The sequence below is a fragment of the Ceratotherium simum genome, chromosome 14 (assembly GCF_057802395.1).
Source record: "Ceratotherium simum simum isolate JZ-2026a chromosome 14, ASM5780239v1, whole genome shotgun sequence".
NCBI classification, from domain to species: domain Eukaryota; kingdom Metazoa; phylum Chordata; class Mammalia; order Perissodactyla; family Rhinocerotidae; genus Ceratotherium; species Ceratotherium simum.
Genome location: NC_141913.1, coordinates 27,076,970 through 27,094,747, shown reverse-complemented (window position 1 = coordinate 27,094,747; position 17,778 = coordinate 27,076,970). Strand labels below are relative to the sequence as shown.

Below are 17,778 nucleotides of genomic sequence, written 5' to 3'. Positions count from 1 at the left end.
AATAAGAAATTACTTGCAAAGAAATAGTAATCAGACTGACCTCAGACTTTTCACCTGCAACAGTGGAATCTAGAAGATAGTGAAAAAGCATATACAGGTTACCAAGAGAAAAAGAGTGAAAATCAACGGTCCTATATACAGACCAAACACTCCTCTCAAGTTATAAGAAGAATATTAAAGGATGTGTAAAACTTCAGGAAAAATACTCTAAACTAAAAAATAAATGAAACTGAATGGAGATCTCAAGATGTGGATATATGAAGAGGAAAGAAAACAAGGGATTAGTGAACCTCCTATGAGAGAAAAAAAGAGAGTATGTGTGTGTTTAAAACTAAATCTTAATATCTAGGAATGTGTTGCTATAACTTTTACATAAGAAATCTTGGAAAAGAGGGGACATAGTGTAAGGAATATTTTAAAATGTACTATACTGTCTCAGCTAAACCTAAAAGAGAGGAGAGAGGAGAGATATAAGAGTGCTATGGGTTAAATTGTGTTCTCCCAAAATTCATATGTTGAAATCCTAAGCCCCAATACCTCAGAATGTGACTTTATTTGGAAATAGGGTCATTGTAGATATAAGTAGTTAAGATGAGGTCATACTGGAGTAGGGTGGACCCCTACTCCAGTATGACTGGCATCTTTATAAAACGAGGAAATTTAGAGACAGGTGCACTCAAGAAGAATGCCATTTGAGGCAGAGGCGGTAGTGACAGGCAGCAGCGGGCTAGCATGACCTTTTTGGCAGAGGAGGTAGAGAGTGAAGGTGGTGAGTGAAGGTAGAGGGTGAAGGTGGGTCGTGCATGCTACAGCTGGAGGGACCTGTTCCTTTCTCTGAGGAGAAATCATAGTGACTGAGGGGAGGCAAAGGAAAGGGAAGAAGGCAGACAGAGAACTGAAGGAACACGTTTCCTGCTGTCTGCCCTGGGATTCTGGCAAGAGGACTGCCCAAGGACCTCTGGGACTCCCCACACAAGGATCCCCCTACTGGACTGTAGGCACACCCAAAGCCCCAAGTGCGAAGCACACACCTCCCCCACTCTGCTGTCGATCTTTTTTTTTTCATTTCTCTCTGCTAGCTTTTCATATGTGCGCACTCCCAACCTTAGTGGTGAGTCAGCTCTGGTAAGAGAAATGAGAAACTTGTGCTATAGCACCACCTTTTGGAAAACAAAAAATACTCCTAATTACCAATTTGTTGAACTAAAAGTAAACAAAGCCTTACTTACATAAGAAAGGTGTTCACTACTTCAAATGCAACAGCAGAGGCACTTTTCATCAAACACTATGAAAAATCACAGTAATACAGTATCACAAAAAAGAAAATGGTAATTTTCTAGCAATTGAACCCAAAGACAAAGACAATAGCAGTCCTCCTGATAAAGAATGCAAAATAGCTGTTATGCAGAAATTCAGTGGGCTACAAGAAAACTTAGAAAGGTGATACAATAATCTGAAGAGTAAGATTAATGAACAGAAGGATTGCTTTACCAAAGAAATTGAAATTCTAAAAAAGAACCAAACAAATTCTGGAGCTGAAGAACTCAATAAATGAGGTGAAGAATGCATTAGAAAGCATTGGAAATAGAGCAGATCAGATGGAAGAGAGAGTAAGCAAGCTCAAGGATAGGACTATAGAAATGTTTCAGGTGGAAGACGCGAGAGAACTAAGATTTAAGTGAAGAAATTGTTTGAGAATTTTCAGACTCCATTACAATAGCCAACATAAGATTAATGGATATACAGAAGGAGAAGGGAGGAAAAAGGAAACAGAGAGTGTATTTAAAGAAATAATGGCTGAAAACTTCCCAAACCTGGGGAAGCAACTGGATATACAAGTCCACAAAACTAATAGAATACCTTACTATCTCAATGCAAAAAGACTTTCTCCAGGACACACTATTTAAACTGTCAAAAGTCAGTGATAAAGAATTTTCAAGGCAGCCAAGGAGGCAAGACAATAACCTACACAAAAAACGCCATTAGGCTATTAGCAAACTTCTCAGCAGAAACTCTACAGGCCAGTAGAGAGTGGAATGACATATTCAAAGTATTGAAAGATAACAATTGCCACCCAAGAATACTCTATCTGGCAGTTATCTTTCAGATATGGAGAAGAAATAAAGGCTTTCCCAGACAAACAAAAGCTGAGGGAGTTTACCACCACTAGACCTTCCTTACAAGAAATGTTGAAAGGAGCTTTTCAAGCTGAAATGAAAAGACGAAAGTATGCAAAACTCTGATTAAGGTAATAGATAGAATTAGAAAACTGTAACTGTTTTTTGGAATGCTATATTAAACAGTTATAGCATAAAGCTTAAAGGAAAAGAGCACTAAAACTAACTATAGCTACTATAACTTGGTAACAAAATCACAGCATAAAAAGAAATAATTTGTGACATCAAATAAAGATAGATTGCCAGCGGCAGAAAAAGGACTGTTGTGTATATGAGATGTTTTATGTAAACCTCACGGTAACCACAAAGCAAAAATCTAGAGCAGAGACATGAAACATATAAAAAGGGGAGACTGAGCAAATCACTGTGGGAAACCATAAAGTTACAAATGTAGACAGAATCAGAAGGAAAAAGAAACAATGGAGAGAAAAAATAGCCAGAAGGCAAAAGATAAAATGGCATAGTAAATTCTTACATATCAGTAATCTCCCTAAATGTAAATATTTGAACTTAGCAGTCAAAAGACACAGAATGGCTCGATGGATTAAAAAAATAAGACCCAACTATGTGCTGCCTACAGGATACTCATTTCAGCTCTGTAGACTCACATAGGCTCCAAGTGAAAGGATGGAAGACAATATATCAAGCAAATGGAAACCAAAAGAAGGTGAGCATACCCATACTTATATCAGACCTAATAGACTTCAAGCCAAAAAGAGTAACCAGAGACAAGATCGTTATATAATGATAAAGGGGTAAATACATCAAGAAGATATAACAATCATAAGTATATATGCTCCCAATATCTGAGCACTGACATATATTAAGCAAATACTAACAGATCTTAAGGGAGAAATATACAATACAATAATAGTAGAGGACTTCAATACCCCACTATCAGTAGTGGATAGATTATCCAAACAGAAAATCAAGGAAACATTGGAATTGAACACACATTAGAACAAATGGACGTAATAGACATATACAGAACATTTCATCCAACAGCAGCAGAATACACGTTCTTCTCAAGTGCATATGAAAAATTCTCCAGGAGAGATCATATGACAGGACACAAAACAAATCTTAGCAAATTTGAGAAGATTGAAGTCATAGTATCTTTTCTGACCACAATGGTATAAAACTAGAAATCAACAACAAGAGGAAAAGTAAGAAGATCTACAAATATATGGAAACATTTTAAACAACACACTTCTAAACAACCAGTGGGTCAAAGAAGAAATCAAAAGGGAAATAAAAAATTATCTCAAAACAAATGAAAATGGAAATACAGCGTATCAAATATTGTGGGATGCAGCAGAAACAGTTCTGAGAGGAAAGTTTATAGCAATAAATGCATATATTAAGAAATTAGAAAGATCTCAAATAACCTAACTTTATACCTCAAGGAACCAAAGTTAGCAGAAGGAAGGAAATAATAAAGATCAGAACAGAAATAAATGAAATAGAGACCAGAAAAATAATAGAAAGGATCAACAAAACTAAGAGCTTGTTCTTTGACAAGATAAACAAAATTGACAAACCTTTAGCTAGACTAAGAAAAAGAGGAGAGAAGACTCAAATGAATAAAATAAGAAATGAAAGAGGAGACATTACAACTGATACTACAGATACACAGAATCATAAGAGACTACTATAAACAATTATATTCCAGCAAATTACATAACCTAGAACAAATGGATACATTTCTAGAAACACACAACCCACCAAGACTGAATCAGGAAGAAAGAGAAAATCTGAAAATGCCAATAACAAAGACATTGAATCACTAATCAAAAAACTCCCAACACAGAAAACTCCAGGACCAGACAGCTTCACTGGAGAATTCTACCAAACATTTAAGGAAAAATTAACACCAGTCCTCTCAAACTTCGTCAAATATCGAAAAGGAAGGAACACTTCCAAACTCATTTTATGAAGCCAGCGTTACTTTGATACCAAAACCAGATAAGGATACCACAAGAAACCTATAGATCAATATCCCTGATGAATATAGAAGCAAAAATTCTCAACAAAATATTAGCAAACTGAATTCAAGAACGCATTAAAAGGATTATACACGATGACGAAGTGGAATTTATCCCTGGGACACGAGGATGGTTCAACATACACAAATCAATAAATGTAATATATCACATCAATAAAATGAAAGATAAAAATTACACAATCATCTCAATAGATGCAGAAGAGCATTTGACAAAAATATAACATCCTTTCATGATGAAAATCCTTAACAGATTGGGTATAGAAAGAACTTACCTCAACATAATAAAGGTCCCATATGACAAACCCACAGCTAATATTATACTCAATGGAGAAAAATTGAAAGCATTTCCTCTAAGACCACGAATGAGACAAGGATGCCACTCTTACCACTTCTATTCAATATAGTACTGGAAGTCCTAGCTAGACCAATTAGGCAAAACAAAGAAATAGAAGGCATCCAAATCGGAAAGGAGGGAGTAAAATTGTCGCTATTTGCTGATGGTATGATCTTACATAGAGAGAACCCCAAAGAGTCACTCAAAAAACTGTTGGAATTAATCAATGATTTTAGTAAAGTGGCAGGACACAAAATCAACATACAGAAATCAGTTGCATTCCTTTACACCAATGATGAAGCATATGAAAAAGAAATTAAGAGTGCTATCCTATTCACAATAACATCAAAAACGGTAAAGTACTTAGGCATAAATTTAACCAAGAAAGTGAAAAATCTGCACAATGAAAACTACAGGACTTTGCTGAAAGAAATCAAAGATGACACAAACAGACATCCCACGTTCATGGATCGGAAGAATTAATATTGTTAAAATGGCCATACTACCCAAAGCCGTTTACAGATTCAATGCAATTCCCAACAGAATACCAAAGGCGTTCTTCACAGAAATAGAAGAAACAATCCTAAAGTTTGTGTGGAACCACAAAAGAACCTGATTAGCTAAAGCAACCCTGAGAGAAAAGAACAAAGCCAGAAGTATCATGCTTCTGGATTTCAAACTATATGACAAAGCCATATTAATAAAAATTATATGGTACTGACACAGAATTGGACACATCAACCAATGGAACAGAATAGAGAGCCCAGAATCCCAGCATATACAGTCAACTAATATGCAACAAGGGAGTCAAGAACACTCAATGAGGAGAAGACAGTTTCTTCAACAAATGGTGCTGGGCAAACTGGAGAAACACGTGCAGAACAATGCAAGTGGACCCCTGTCTCACACCACTCACAAAAATTAACTCGAAATGGATCAAAGACTTAAACATAAGACCTGATACCATAAAACTCCTAGAAGAAACTGTAGGGAAGAAGCTTTTCAATACTGGTGTTGGCAATGATTTTTTGGACATGATGGCAAAAACAACAAAAGCGGAAATCAACAAATGGGACTATATCAAACTCAAAAGCTTCTGCACAGCAAAAGAAACAAAGTGAAAAGACAACCTACAGAATGGGAGAAAATTTTGCAAACCATATATCAGATAAGAGGTTAATATCCAAAATATATAAATAACTCATACAACTTAATAACCAAAAAAAATAATCTGATTAAAAAATGGGCAGAAGAACTAAACAGACATTTTTCCAAAGAGGACATCAAAATGGCCAACAGGCACATAAAAAGATGTTCAGCATCACTAATCATCAGGCAAATGCACATCAGAAGCACAATGAGATATCACCTCACCCCTTTTAGAATGGCTGTCATCAAGAATACAAGAAACAACAGATGCTGGTGAAGATGTAGTGAAAAGGGAACCCCTATTGTTGGTGGGAATATAAATTGGTCCAACCATGTAGAAAACAATATGGAGGTTCCTCAAAAAATTAAAAATAGACCTACCATATGATCCAGCAATTCCATTTCTGGGTATATACCCAAAGGAAATGGAAACAGGATTTCACTGAGATATATACACTCCCATGTTTATTGCAGCATTATTTGCAATAGCTCAAGTATGGAAACAACTTAAATGCCCATCAGCAAATGAATTGATAAAAAAGATGTGGTACATATACCCAAGGGAGCATTACTCAGCCATAAGAAAAGAGGATATCCTGCTATTTGCAACAACATGAATGGACCTTGAGCACATTATGCTAAATGAGCTAAGCCAGACGGAGAAAGAAAAATAACATACCGTATCACCTATATGTGGAATCTAAAAAAGTCAAACATGTAAAAAAACAGAGTGAAATGGTGGTTACCAGAGGATGAGTAGGGGATAAGATTAATGGTGTTTAATGGTACAAACTTGTAACAAGTAGTAAATAAGCCATGGAGATCTAATGCACAGTATAATGAATATAGACAACAATATTGTACTATAATTATATAATGTAATAAATATTGCTTACAACAGCAGTCATATTACAATATATAAATGTATCAAAATAACCCACTCTACACCTTAATCTTATACAATGCTACATGTCAAATTTATTCACTTTTTTAAAAATGCCATTTGAAGATAAAGGCAGAAATTGGGGTGGTGCTTCTACACAAGGAATGCCGAAAGTTGCCAACAAACCACAAGAACCTAGGGAAGAGGCATGGTACAGATTCTTCCCCACAGCCCTTAAAAGGAACCAACTCTGCCAACACCCTGATCTTGGACTTCTAGCCTCCACAACCATGAGATAAATTTCTGTTGTTCGGGCCAGCCCCGTGGCTTAGCAGTTAAGTGCGCGTGCTCCACTACTGGCAGTCTGGGTTGGATCCGGGGCGCACACCGATGCACCGCTTCTCCGGCCATGCTGAGGCTGCGTCCCACATACAGCAACTAGAAGGACGTGCAACTATGACATACAGCTATCTACTGGGGCTTTGGGGGAAAAAAAAAGGAGGAGGATTGGCAATAGATGTTAGCTCAGAGCCAGTCCTCCTCAGCAAAAAAAGCGGAGGATTAGCACGGATGTTAGCTTAGGGCTGATCTTCCTCACCAAAAAAAAAAAAAAAATTTCTGTTCAAACCACTCAGTTTGTGGTACTTTGTTACAGCAGTCCTAGCAATTAATTCCAGGGGTCCTAGTAGTAGAAAATATAGAACAAAAGAGGAAGCAGAAAGTGGAAGGTCTCATCTTACTGGAGAGAAGAATTAGTACACACCTTGTTGGGGGAAACAGTATGGTCTATCCATTTTCTATTCCTGTATAAGAGATTACCACAAATTTAATGGCTTTAAAACACCACAAATTTATTATCTAACAGTTTTCAAGAGTCAAGAATTCAGCTACAGATTAGTAGGATCTTCTGCTTAGGGTCTTACCAGGCTAAATCAAGGTGTCAGCTAGTGCTGTGATCTCATCAGAGGCACAGGGGCCTCTTCTAAGCTCACTGGTGGTTGGCCTTATTCCGTTTCTTGCAACTATGGGACTAAGTCCTGTTCTCTTTCTGTCTGTTGGCCAGGGGTCACTCTCGCCACCGTTAGGCTGCCCTGATTCTAGCCGTGTGACCCTCTCACAACTTGGCAGCTTACTTCTTCTAAGCAAGCAGGAAAATTTCTCTCCAGTCTGCTACAACAGAGACTCATAATGTAACCTGATCAAGGCAGTGACTACTCCGTCATATTCACAGGTCCAGACCACACTCAAGACGAGGAGGTTATGCAAGGTATATACACCAAGAAGCAGGAATCTTAGGGGCCATCTTAGAATTCTGCATACTGCACTTGGTTAGGGAAATAATGGTATATTGTTTCCAAATAAAGATAGAGTCATATGGATCCAATTATGCAAAGAAACAGAAAAGGGAAGGTAGCCACTAAAAGAATAAAAAATTATGCTAAAATCTCCAACCCAATAAAGGGAATGTTGAATCACATGAGTAAAAATAAGAAAAAGAGAAAAGCAGATATAGTTAGAAAATAATTAAGAAACAAAACATTAAGAGGAATAAAATAGGTCAATCACTATATTAAATGTGCTAGGATAAAAGTTCCCTTTTAAAAATCAAAGAGTGGGGGCCGGCCCGGTGGTACAAGCAGTTAAATACGCGCACTCCTCTGCAGCGGCCCAGGGTTCACTGATTCACATCCCGGGCGCTCACCGACGCACTGCTTGGAAGCCATGCTGTGGCGGCGTCCCATATAAAGTGGAGGAAGATGGGCATGGATGTTAGCCCAGGGCCAGTCTTCCTCAGCAAAAATAATAATAATAATAATAATAAAATAAAAATAAAAGACTGTCAGATTGATATAAAAAGCAAAGCTCATTTATATGTTATTTTCAGGAGCATACTTTAACTAAAGAAGAGACTTCCTCTTCTGGTAATGGCAGATAGGTAATTCAGAGCAGCTTTCCTACTGACAACAACTGAAAAGTCAGGGCAAAATATAAAAATTATCTTTCTAAACACATCAAAGAGCTAACAAGATGATGAGGTAATACCAGGTCAACATCCAGAAGAAGACAGAAATCCAGGTTATAGGCTCAACATCTGGAGTTGCTTCTGCCTAGGTTACGTTGTTTTTTTCAAAAGAGGCAACAAGGCTGCTGAAAAGCTAAGAATCTGACCCATTTGTGAAGCTAGGAGAATAAAATAGAGTCCAGGACCTACAAAAGAAGGCACCCATAAAAACTACTCTGCCCTTTGGGTTGGCACCATGCAGAGCTGTACCCTGGGGGACAGAATGAACCAGAAGTATCCACTCTCCACATGGACTGAAGCTCAGGTGTCAGTCATCTGTATGTCCCAGAAAATGTTAAATCCTAAAACTGGACTAAATTGATCCCAGTACTAATTTCCTTCAAGGGCCTGGAAGAAACAGAAGTTCACTATAGAGAAATGTTCTAAAATTGATTGTGTTAATGGTTGTACAACTCTGTAAATATACTTAAAAGCATTGAATGGTATGGGTAGGTGAATTATATCTCAATAAAGCTCTTACATAAAAAGAAAATTCCACTCTAGAGGAAGGTAGTATTTTATCCTAGACCTCAAATTTTTTTTTATAAGTAATTTTTCAAAAAATAATTTCTACTAAAACATGATCAGGTACATGAAGAAACACACCACCATGAACAAAAGAGCACAAATAGCAGGTAACAGAAAGAGATCTGCTGGTACTCCCAAGAGAGAAGTTACTAGGCACAGGCTATAAAACAATATGCTGGTGTGCACATGGAGATAAAACCAAAGTAAAGTTTCATTAAGGAACTAAAAACTGTGACATTGCAGATTAAAAAGAAAGAAAACAAAAAATTGAAATATTGACCGTCTGCTTCTGGTAATGGCAGATCAAGACTGCCAGATCTGACTTTTACCAGATCAAGACTTCTGCAAATAATACTCTAAACTCTGGAAAAAGTTTAAAAACAGTTACCTAAAAGGACTGGAGGGTAACCAAAAACAAGCAGAAACTGGAGTGGCATCTACAAATGGCAGAAGGGAACCACACTGAGTTTCCTATTTTTTATAACTTTTGCCTGAGGAAAGACCACAGTCAGCATGAGTCAGGGATGCTAAAACTTGGTGGGACCCTACAGTCTGTACTTTGATTTCATCCAAGACGGAGCAACAGAGACCAGATTTATCCTCCCAGCTGGAACAACAAAAACAGACAAAATATATAATGGATTTCAAGACATTGACCTTCAGGAAATGAAGGACAGTGAGCTCTGAGAAATGGGAAATAAAGTAAACCCTAGCTTATTACCTTGAGAGACTTGCCAGTCTACAGCATAGAAAGGGGAACCCAGGCAGAACCTGTTGCACTCCCTGAATTGAGAAGACAGAGCTGAGAGCCTAGCTAGCTGAAGACAGCTCGAGTTCACAGGACTGAGTCACTGAGAGGAGTGAGCTGCGTAGAGCGAGAACTCCAGAGATCTGCAGAGGGTCCTCAAGTACTCATCAGAGAGCTGTTGAGCTCATGCAGGTAAAGAAACTGCCCATGGCCAAGGACAAAACCATCCAGGATGATTAGAGGGACCAGGAATAATGCCTTTTTCTACCAGCCAAGCTGAAATACCTCATGATTTACGCAGAGTTTGACAGGTATTCACAAGGGTCTTGCCTCAGTAATGGGGAAAAGTTAGCCTTAGGTTAAATGCTGCCCTGGTCCTGCCTGACAAATACTAAGCACAAGACCTAAAAGTATCTGTTTCCAAGTAACTTAACTGTGTCACAAAACAGAGCTCAACAGTATTTATAGAAATATAAAAATACCCAGCACTCAACAATGCAAAATTAACAATTTCTGGCATCCATTCAAAGATTACCAGGCATGCAAAAAAGTGAGAAAATGAGACTATAATGAGAAAAATTGATTAATTGCAATTAGTCCAGAATTGACACAGTTTAGAATTAGCAGATATAGACATTAAAACAGTTATTATATAACTATATTCCATATGTCCAAAATATTAGTATAGGCATGGAAGACACAAAACAAAAAAGGACCCAAATTTAACTTTCAAAGATGAAAACTAGTTTCTGAGATGAAAAATACACTAGATAGGACTAACAGTGGCTTAGACATTGCTGAAGAAAAGAGAACTTGAAGAGAACTGGAGAACTTGAAGACATAACAATAGAAACTATCCAAAATGACACAGAAAGAAAAAAAAATTTTTTAATGAAATGCACATCAGGGAACTGAGGGACAACAAATGATGTAATATATGTGTTATTGGAGTCCCTGAAAAGAGGGGGAGGGACCAGAAAATATTTGAAGAAATACTGGCTCAAAATTTTGCCAATTTGATGGAAACTATAAACTCACATTTCCAAGAAGCTTAACAAGCCAGAGAAAAGAAACATGAAGAAAAGATACCAAGACACATCATAATCAAATGGCTCAAATCAAGGATAAAGAGAAAAATCTTAAAAGCAGTCAATGGGAAAAGACAGTTACATACAAAGGAACGAAAATAAGGATAACGGCATATTTCTCATTGGAAAATTCAAAAGCATTAAAATACTCAAAGAAAAAAATTGTCAACCTAGAATTTTATATCCAGTGAAAATATGTTTCAAAAACAAAGGCCTTTTTGAAAAGCGCTTTGACAACATCCATTCTACTGCAGAGAATCTATCCATATGATGAAAGCACCAGAACATAAGGACGTGTACAGAAATGATTGTTGTAGCATTCACAGCAGAATAATGATAGGTGAATGCCTGTCAGTAGAGGGGTGGCAGAATAAATGAGGGTATATCCACTCCCACAGACTATCAGGCAGCTATTAAAAAGAATGAATTAGAGTTACACCAAATGTCTTAGAAGGCTTTCCATATGGTGTTATTGCATAGACAGCAAGATTCAGATAATATGTGTGATATTTCATGTTTATACAATAAATAATCTTGAAGACAAAATTTAAACGTATACCTATATGTCTGTCTAGGACCATATGAGATCAAGAAGAATATGAAAGAATAACCTCCAGGGGAGGGGAAAGCCATGTTAAAAAAAAAAAGCAAAACATTTTTAATTAGAAATATAAATATTTATACATTTATATAAAATTTATGTATATATATGGATATATATAAATAAATCAGAAATATTATTTTTATATACTTTGTTTTATCCAGTCTCTCCTGGATTTGTAAACTCTCCACTCCAGTCACTAATACTAATTTTTATTGCATAATAGCTGTAATGAAAGAAGCAGGAGAGAAGGTTTCTGATGCTTGCATTTCTAAGAATTTATCTTTTTCGGTTACTTTATGATATTTGGTTTCTTAGTAGGTATTTCTAACTGAGGTAGGCTTAGCATTAATTATAATTAATAATAACATTATAATTAGATATTGTAAATATACATTTTAGACAGAGGAAAAGGGATTCTAATCAAAAGATTATAATACAAATGAGGGGAAAGCAGTTATCTGAGAAAAAGAAAAAAGTTATGTCAACCTCATGCCGTTCAGGTTACTCTGCCTTTATGTAGTCCCACTCCCAAGAAGTTCAGTTTGTTTTCCTCATGACACCTTCCCCCAGATTCTGTGACATTGTCTGTTGGTGATCGGGGAGCCCAGACAGCAGGCCTAGACCACGGATAACATCCATTTAGAGTACAGAATTCATTTGGCCCACATTTGAAAATCATAGTTAAGAATATGTCTGAGATAAGGCTTTTTCCCCTGTTTTTCATCCCAGCAAATCTGGATGAATAAGTACATGTTTGAGTTGAGTATGTTTGAACATTACCGTTAACTTCTGGGTTTGCAGGCAATGAGAAGCAGCCAGAGAAGCCTCACTTTGATTCTCGCAGTGTGATATTTGAGCTGGATCCTTGCAATGGGAATGGGAAGGTTTGCCTTGTCTACAAAACAGGGAAACCAGGTAAGAATCATTGACAGGCGTGGTCCTATAGTTTGGATATGGCCTTGGCTGACCTTGCTCTCCAGCCATCACACAAAAGGCACACTCCTCCCTGGCCTCCTGAGACACCATCAGGTCTCTTGTAGGTGCCAAGACCCAGAAAGCGCCTTTGGTCCTCTGAGCATCCCCATCTAGGCCAAATACTAGAGTCTTTTTAAGCTATCATTATTTGGAGTTACTGCAAAATAATGAGATTAGAATAATAAGTGAATAAAAACTAAAATAAATAGTCATTCTGTTTATAGACTCCTCAGCAGTCTCGTGCATTGGAAAAGTAACCAGGAAAAACATTGTCTTCCTTCCATACTTCTATATGTAGGCCAATTAACAGCAATAAACACTTGACTTACCAGACCTTGATCTAGATTCCAGATGGAAAATCAAGCGAAAAAGGCTCTGGCCCCTTGAGCAGCACCCACCACCTGGTCCCTTAACAGCAGTTCAGGCCCTTGCCTAGGGACTATGGAACTGCAGAGCTGGACAAGGCCCAGCTCCTTTCAAGTAGCTCTCTGCCTGGTAGGGGTGAGAAGATACACCAAGATTTAGCTCTGAGGAAGGGAGAGATCATCTTTGCGAAGGAGCCTTCGAGCTACATCTTGGGTTATGAGTAGAAATTAAATATGGGAGGCAGTTGGTAGATTAAAAGGGACATCCAAGCAAAGATGCCATGGGAAAGTTCAACTGATTTGGGGGGAGTGACAAATTCCAATTCACTGGTCCACATAGTTCATCTTGTGGATGAGGAGGAAATGGAGCCAGAAGGCCAGTTATTCCCCTTCATGCAGAGTTTTGAAGGAGTTTGGACATAACCTGGAAGACAGTGGGAGTCAAGGTTGTTTAGCAGAAGAATGACAGGATTGAAATGGAAATATATGTGACCACAGCAGTTTGGGAAGAGGAAGAGACTGACGGATGGCGGTCACTTAGGGAGATGTACAGCCATTAGACAGGAGATGACCTAGGAGAGGTGACAGTACTAAGAAGGGAAGGCCAGAAGCAAGGCAGGAGCTAGTACGACAGTGCCTGCTTCAGCTCCAGCAGGACATCACACAACAGCACCATTAGGACTCCAGGAGAGGGAGCTGGTCTGGGCTCCTCCACCGTGGTTTCTCACAGCACTTCTGATTCCTGACAGAGACATCTTCAGAAAACCAGAGCCATTCAGACTCTCTCCATCGGGCAAGCTGAGACCACAGTATGTACCACTGGGAGTAGGGGGAGTGCTGATTCTGCACAGCAAAGAAGAGCTGCTTAGATGGCCTGAATGCACAGATGGCCAAAGCCCAGCAGGTAGATCAATCGGCTGATTGATCAGGAGTTTGTAAAAGAATACCAAAGAAACAAGTAACAGTGGCCACTGGAGAATGGGACTGGGAGTTGAAAGGGAAAAAAAGGAACTTATATTTTACATCCTCTCTACTGTTGGAATTTTTTTTTGCCGCGAGTATATATCGACTTTAAAATGTCAATAAAAGGAAAAAAGTGTTAAGCCATCCCTTCATTTATTTCCCTTGCCTGCTATTTTAGCATTAGCACAGGACACTGAGATCTGGTTCCTGGACAGAGCGCTATACTGGCATTTTCTGACAGATACCTTTACTGCCTATTACCGTCTGCTCATCACCCACCTGGGCCTGCCCCAGTGGCAGTATGCCTTCACCAGCTATGGCATTAGCCCACAGGCCAAGGTAAGCAAACTGTCATCTCAAACTGTGGAATGTATCAGAATCTTCTGAGGAAATGCTTGAATTGCAGATTTCCAGCTTCCCCATCTGATTCAGGAGATCTGGGGTGCAGCCCAGGAAGGTGCATTTTCAATAAGCGAGGCAGGTGATTCCATCGTAGGTGGTCAACCTAACTTTATACTGATCTAGTTAGCTGGTTCCCAAACTTGGCTGATACTCAGAATCACCTGGGAGTTGTATTTCAAATTCAATTTTATTGGAGGCTTAGTTCTGATTGTTGGTTTTGGATAGGCAGTACTTGCACACCAGAAGAGTGAAAGTCAGTCTCTTATTCCCTGTTCTCTGGCCTCCCCCTGTACTTCCCACAGGCAGCCACTGTTTCAGTTTCTTGTGTGCCCTTCCCGAGGTACTCTATTGCACAGAAAGCACGCGTCCACGCGGTTTTTAGTTCCTTTTTCTTAATCACAAGTGCAGTATACTATTCACATTATTCTGCACCTTCTTTTCACTTAACACTCCATCTTGGAGCTCATTCCCTATCAGTACATATAGAGCTGTCCTTTTTAATGTTAGAGTATTCCGTTGTATGGATGTGTCCTATTTATATTACAGATCTGGGCACCATTTCAAACATACAGATGTCAGGTAATACTGATACACACTGCTGGTTTGAGAACACCAGGTGTATCTGGAAGAACTTGTGACTAGGCGACAATAAATTAGGGACTCAGCTCCATGTATATATTCATCTGGTGGGCCTCACTTTCCTCAAATGTCACATAACAACAATATCCAGTCAACATTGTGGGGTGGTTATAATCAATGAAAGTTCAATAAATGTGATGCCCTTTGCCTTCAACTGCCCAGAAAGGGAAGAGGGCACCAACACAGGCAGATTCCCTGAGCAGAGGCCTGGACTGGCCTCTGTTGTGCACCTTCCCTATGGGAAGCACTCTGCCAAGTCCACCTGATGGGTGGTGGCTGGTTTGAGTGCAGAACAATTAGAAGGACACTGTCCCCTGATGATTTGGGACCTAGCATCCCATGCTCAGGGCTCACTAGATCAGAAAGAAGGAAGCTTACTCAGATTCTTAGTTCTCATGCTGCATTTATTTTAAAGGTTATGAGACTTCATAAAGCAATGTGTGTGTCATCACTTTTGCTTAAAGGAAGTGTTAATAAATTTTCGAGGCAGTTTTTCATAAAACCTCTTACTCTCTTCTCTGCCTCATCTCCCCAGCTCTCTACTCCTATATTTCCACTAAAGAGCATAAACAATGGCATTTCTCCTTTGAATTGTGACCTTCTCTCCCACTTCTGCCTTACAGCAATGGTTCAGCATGTATAAACCCATCACCTACAACACAGACCTGCTCACGGAAGAGACCGACTCCTTTGTGAACAAGCTGGATCCCAGCAAAGTGTTCAAGAGCAAGAACAAGACCTTAATCCCCAAAAAGAAAGGGTCTGTTCAGCCTGCAGGTGGCCAGAAAGGGCCCTCAGGTCCTCCCTCTGCCTCTAAATCCTCCCCTGGCTGTGGAAACCCTGTCCGGAAATGACCACCCCTTACTCCAATTCCCTGCCAGCCCCACAGCGATGATTTCCATGCACAGATGCCCCAGGGGTGCCCAAGCTTCAGATTCTGTGTGTGGAACCATAGGCCTCTTCCCATCTGCGTGACCAAAATCCTAGGCCTTTTACTCCCGTTGGCATTAGCCAGGAGTTGGAAGGGCATACTCAGGTCTCCCAAGAGTCCTTCCCTCATACCCCTCACGGCAGGTTGTACCACCCCCTGCCTCCAGAAGCTGTGGAGAACTTCAGATCTTGTGTAAGTGGCTCAAGAGATCTGTTAAGAGCTTTCCTCACTTTCCACCCCCAACACCCTACCCCTCAGCAGTGTTTAGAGAAGTCCCCCAAAGAAACCACTGGTTTTGACCCATGAGGTATTAGAACTGTGCTGTTCAATTGTAGCCACTAGCCGCATGTGGCTATTTAAATTTAAACTATATTAAAAATTCACTTCCTCAGTTGTATTAGCCACATTGCAAGTATTCATGTGGTTAGTGGATTCTTTATTGGACAGCAGAGACATAATGGAATATTTCCATCATCACGGAAAGTTCTTTTGGGCAGCACTGAATTAGAATATTTTCACACTGCTCTTCCTCAGATCAGTTAATTTTTGTTAGAGAATGTTGATACCTTAATTTGATGGGTCATAATATTCCATGAAAACTTTTGAAGATACATTTGTATGTTCTTTATATCCTTCACCTCAAGCAATTCTTGGTCTGCCATTTCTTTTTCAGTTTCCTGTAAAGCTTCTCATCTTCATCAGTTTCCTATAAAGTTTCTTGTTTCCTGTTTTGTGATGTGATGTTTACACATTTGCCAAAATTGTATTCCTCAGCTTTTTTTTTTTAAGGTGATTCTACTGTATTTTAACCATTTAAAAACAAACTGCCAAGCATTGCTTTACAGGACTCTTCATAAAGAGTTTTGATGAAACCAGCCACTGTTGACAAGAGCTTTTCCACCTCCTCTGCCTACTCTTCAAGAATTCATGGAGTGGCAGAAAGGGATAGAGAGGGACCAAGATGTCAAGGATAATAGCTGAAGTTTAGTCTTCCAGAAGTGTTTTCTGCCAGAACTGATGAAATCAAAGGGAGAACCAGCAGCACCAGATAAGAGATTTCAGCATTTGGCTGTTTTCCACAAGACAAGTCAAGGTTAGAAGGGCATTGAGAAGTCATGTCATCTTGCACTGTGGCAGATGCTCTTCCTCTAGTACTTGTGGAGCCCCCTGGTCCAGTTCTAGATTTCACAAGTGAAGTAGCAGAGGAGTCATGAGAGCAATGGTGCCTTTCAAATCAGTGGGAGTCCTCAAAGGGCTGTAGAAGGAAGGGGGTTCTGATAAGGAAAGGCCTCGGACCTGCCTCAGGAGGAGCAGAACAGTGAAGAGCAGGGCTAGCTGCCTGATATAGAGGACTCACTGCAAAATGAAGATGTGGGGCCTCTTGTCCAAAAATCAGGAAAACAACCATTAAAGGTACTAAAATGTTTTTCCTTTCTTCCATGGTCTCTTTCACAACTTACGGTGGTTTTTATTTGCTACTTAATGCTGTTCTAAGTAAAGAAAAACTAAATTTTAAATAATTAGCATTAATTTTATCATTCATATTTATATTGTGCAATTCCAGTTTTAAATGCAACACTAAGAACATTTAACTCATATGCAGAATCACCAAAATTACAATTTGTATTTCATAGCTTATGTATATTGTATGCATATGTATTTTGTTCTTACCAGAACAGTGGAAACACTGCACAAAACTAGCTCAACTGTTATTTCATTTGTTGATATGTAGACATTTTATCAACACTCTCTCTTTCAACTTACGGTGTCATTTGTGCTTCTTAGAATGCCATTACCTTCTTTTTGCATCCCAATCAAGTCTGGTTCAAAAGGAAAGCATGGCCTCTTGGGGCTCTCAGTGCCCTCATTTACTCAGTTGTTGACACAACATGCTTACCTTGTACTTACTTTGAATCTCCCGAACT

General features: G+C 39.0%; 1 protein-coding gene across 3 annotated transcripts in view; it reads left to right on the top strand.

Annotated features, from left to right (window-relative positions):
• The window catches only part of TPGS2 (tubulin polyglutamylase complex subunit 2), a 66,853-nt gene extending 50,272 nt beyond the window's left edge, over window positions 1-16,581 (top strand). For 2 of the 3 annotated variants that reach the window (XM_004422473.3, XM_087439157.1), the window contains 3 exons: window positions 12,380-12,493; window positions 14,060-14,220; window positions 15,546-16,581. In XM_004422473.3, coding sequence (XP_004422530.1) covers window positions 12,380-12,493; window positions 14,060-14,220; window positions 15,546-15,776 — 506 coding nt within the window. In that variant the 3' untranslated portion in view covers window positions 15,777-16,581. The remainder of the gene's footprint in view (window positions 1-12,379; window positions 12,494-14,059; window positions 14,221-15,545) is intronic. The other variant, XM_087439156.1, reaches the window with a different exon arrangement.
• Window positions 16,582-17,778: the final 1,197 nt, after the last annotated feature.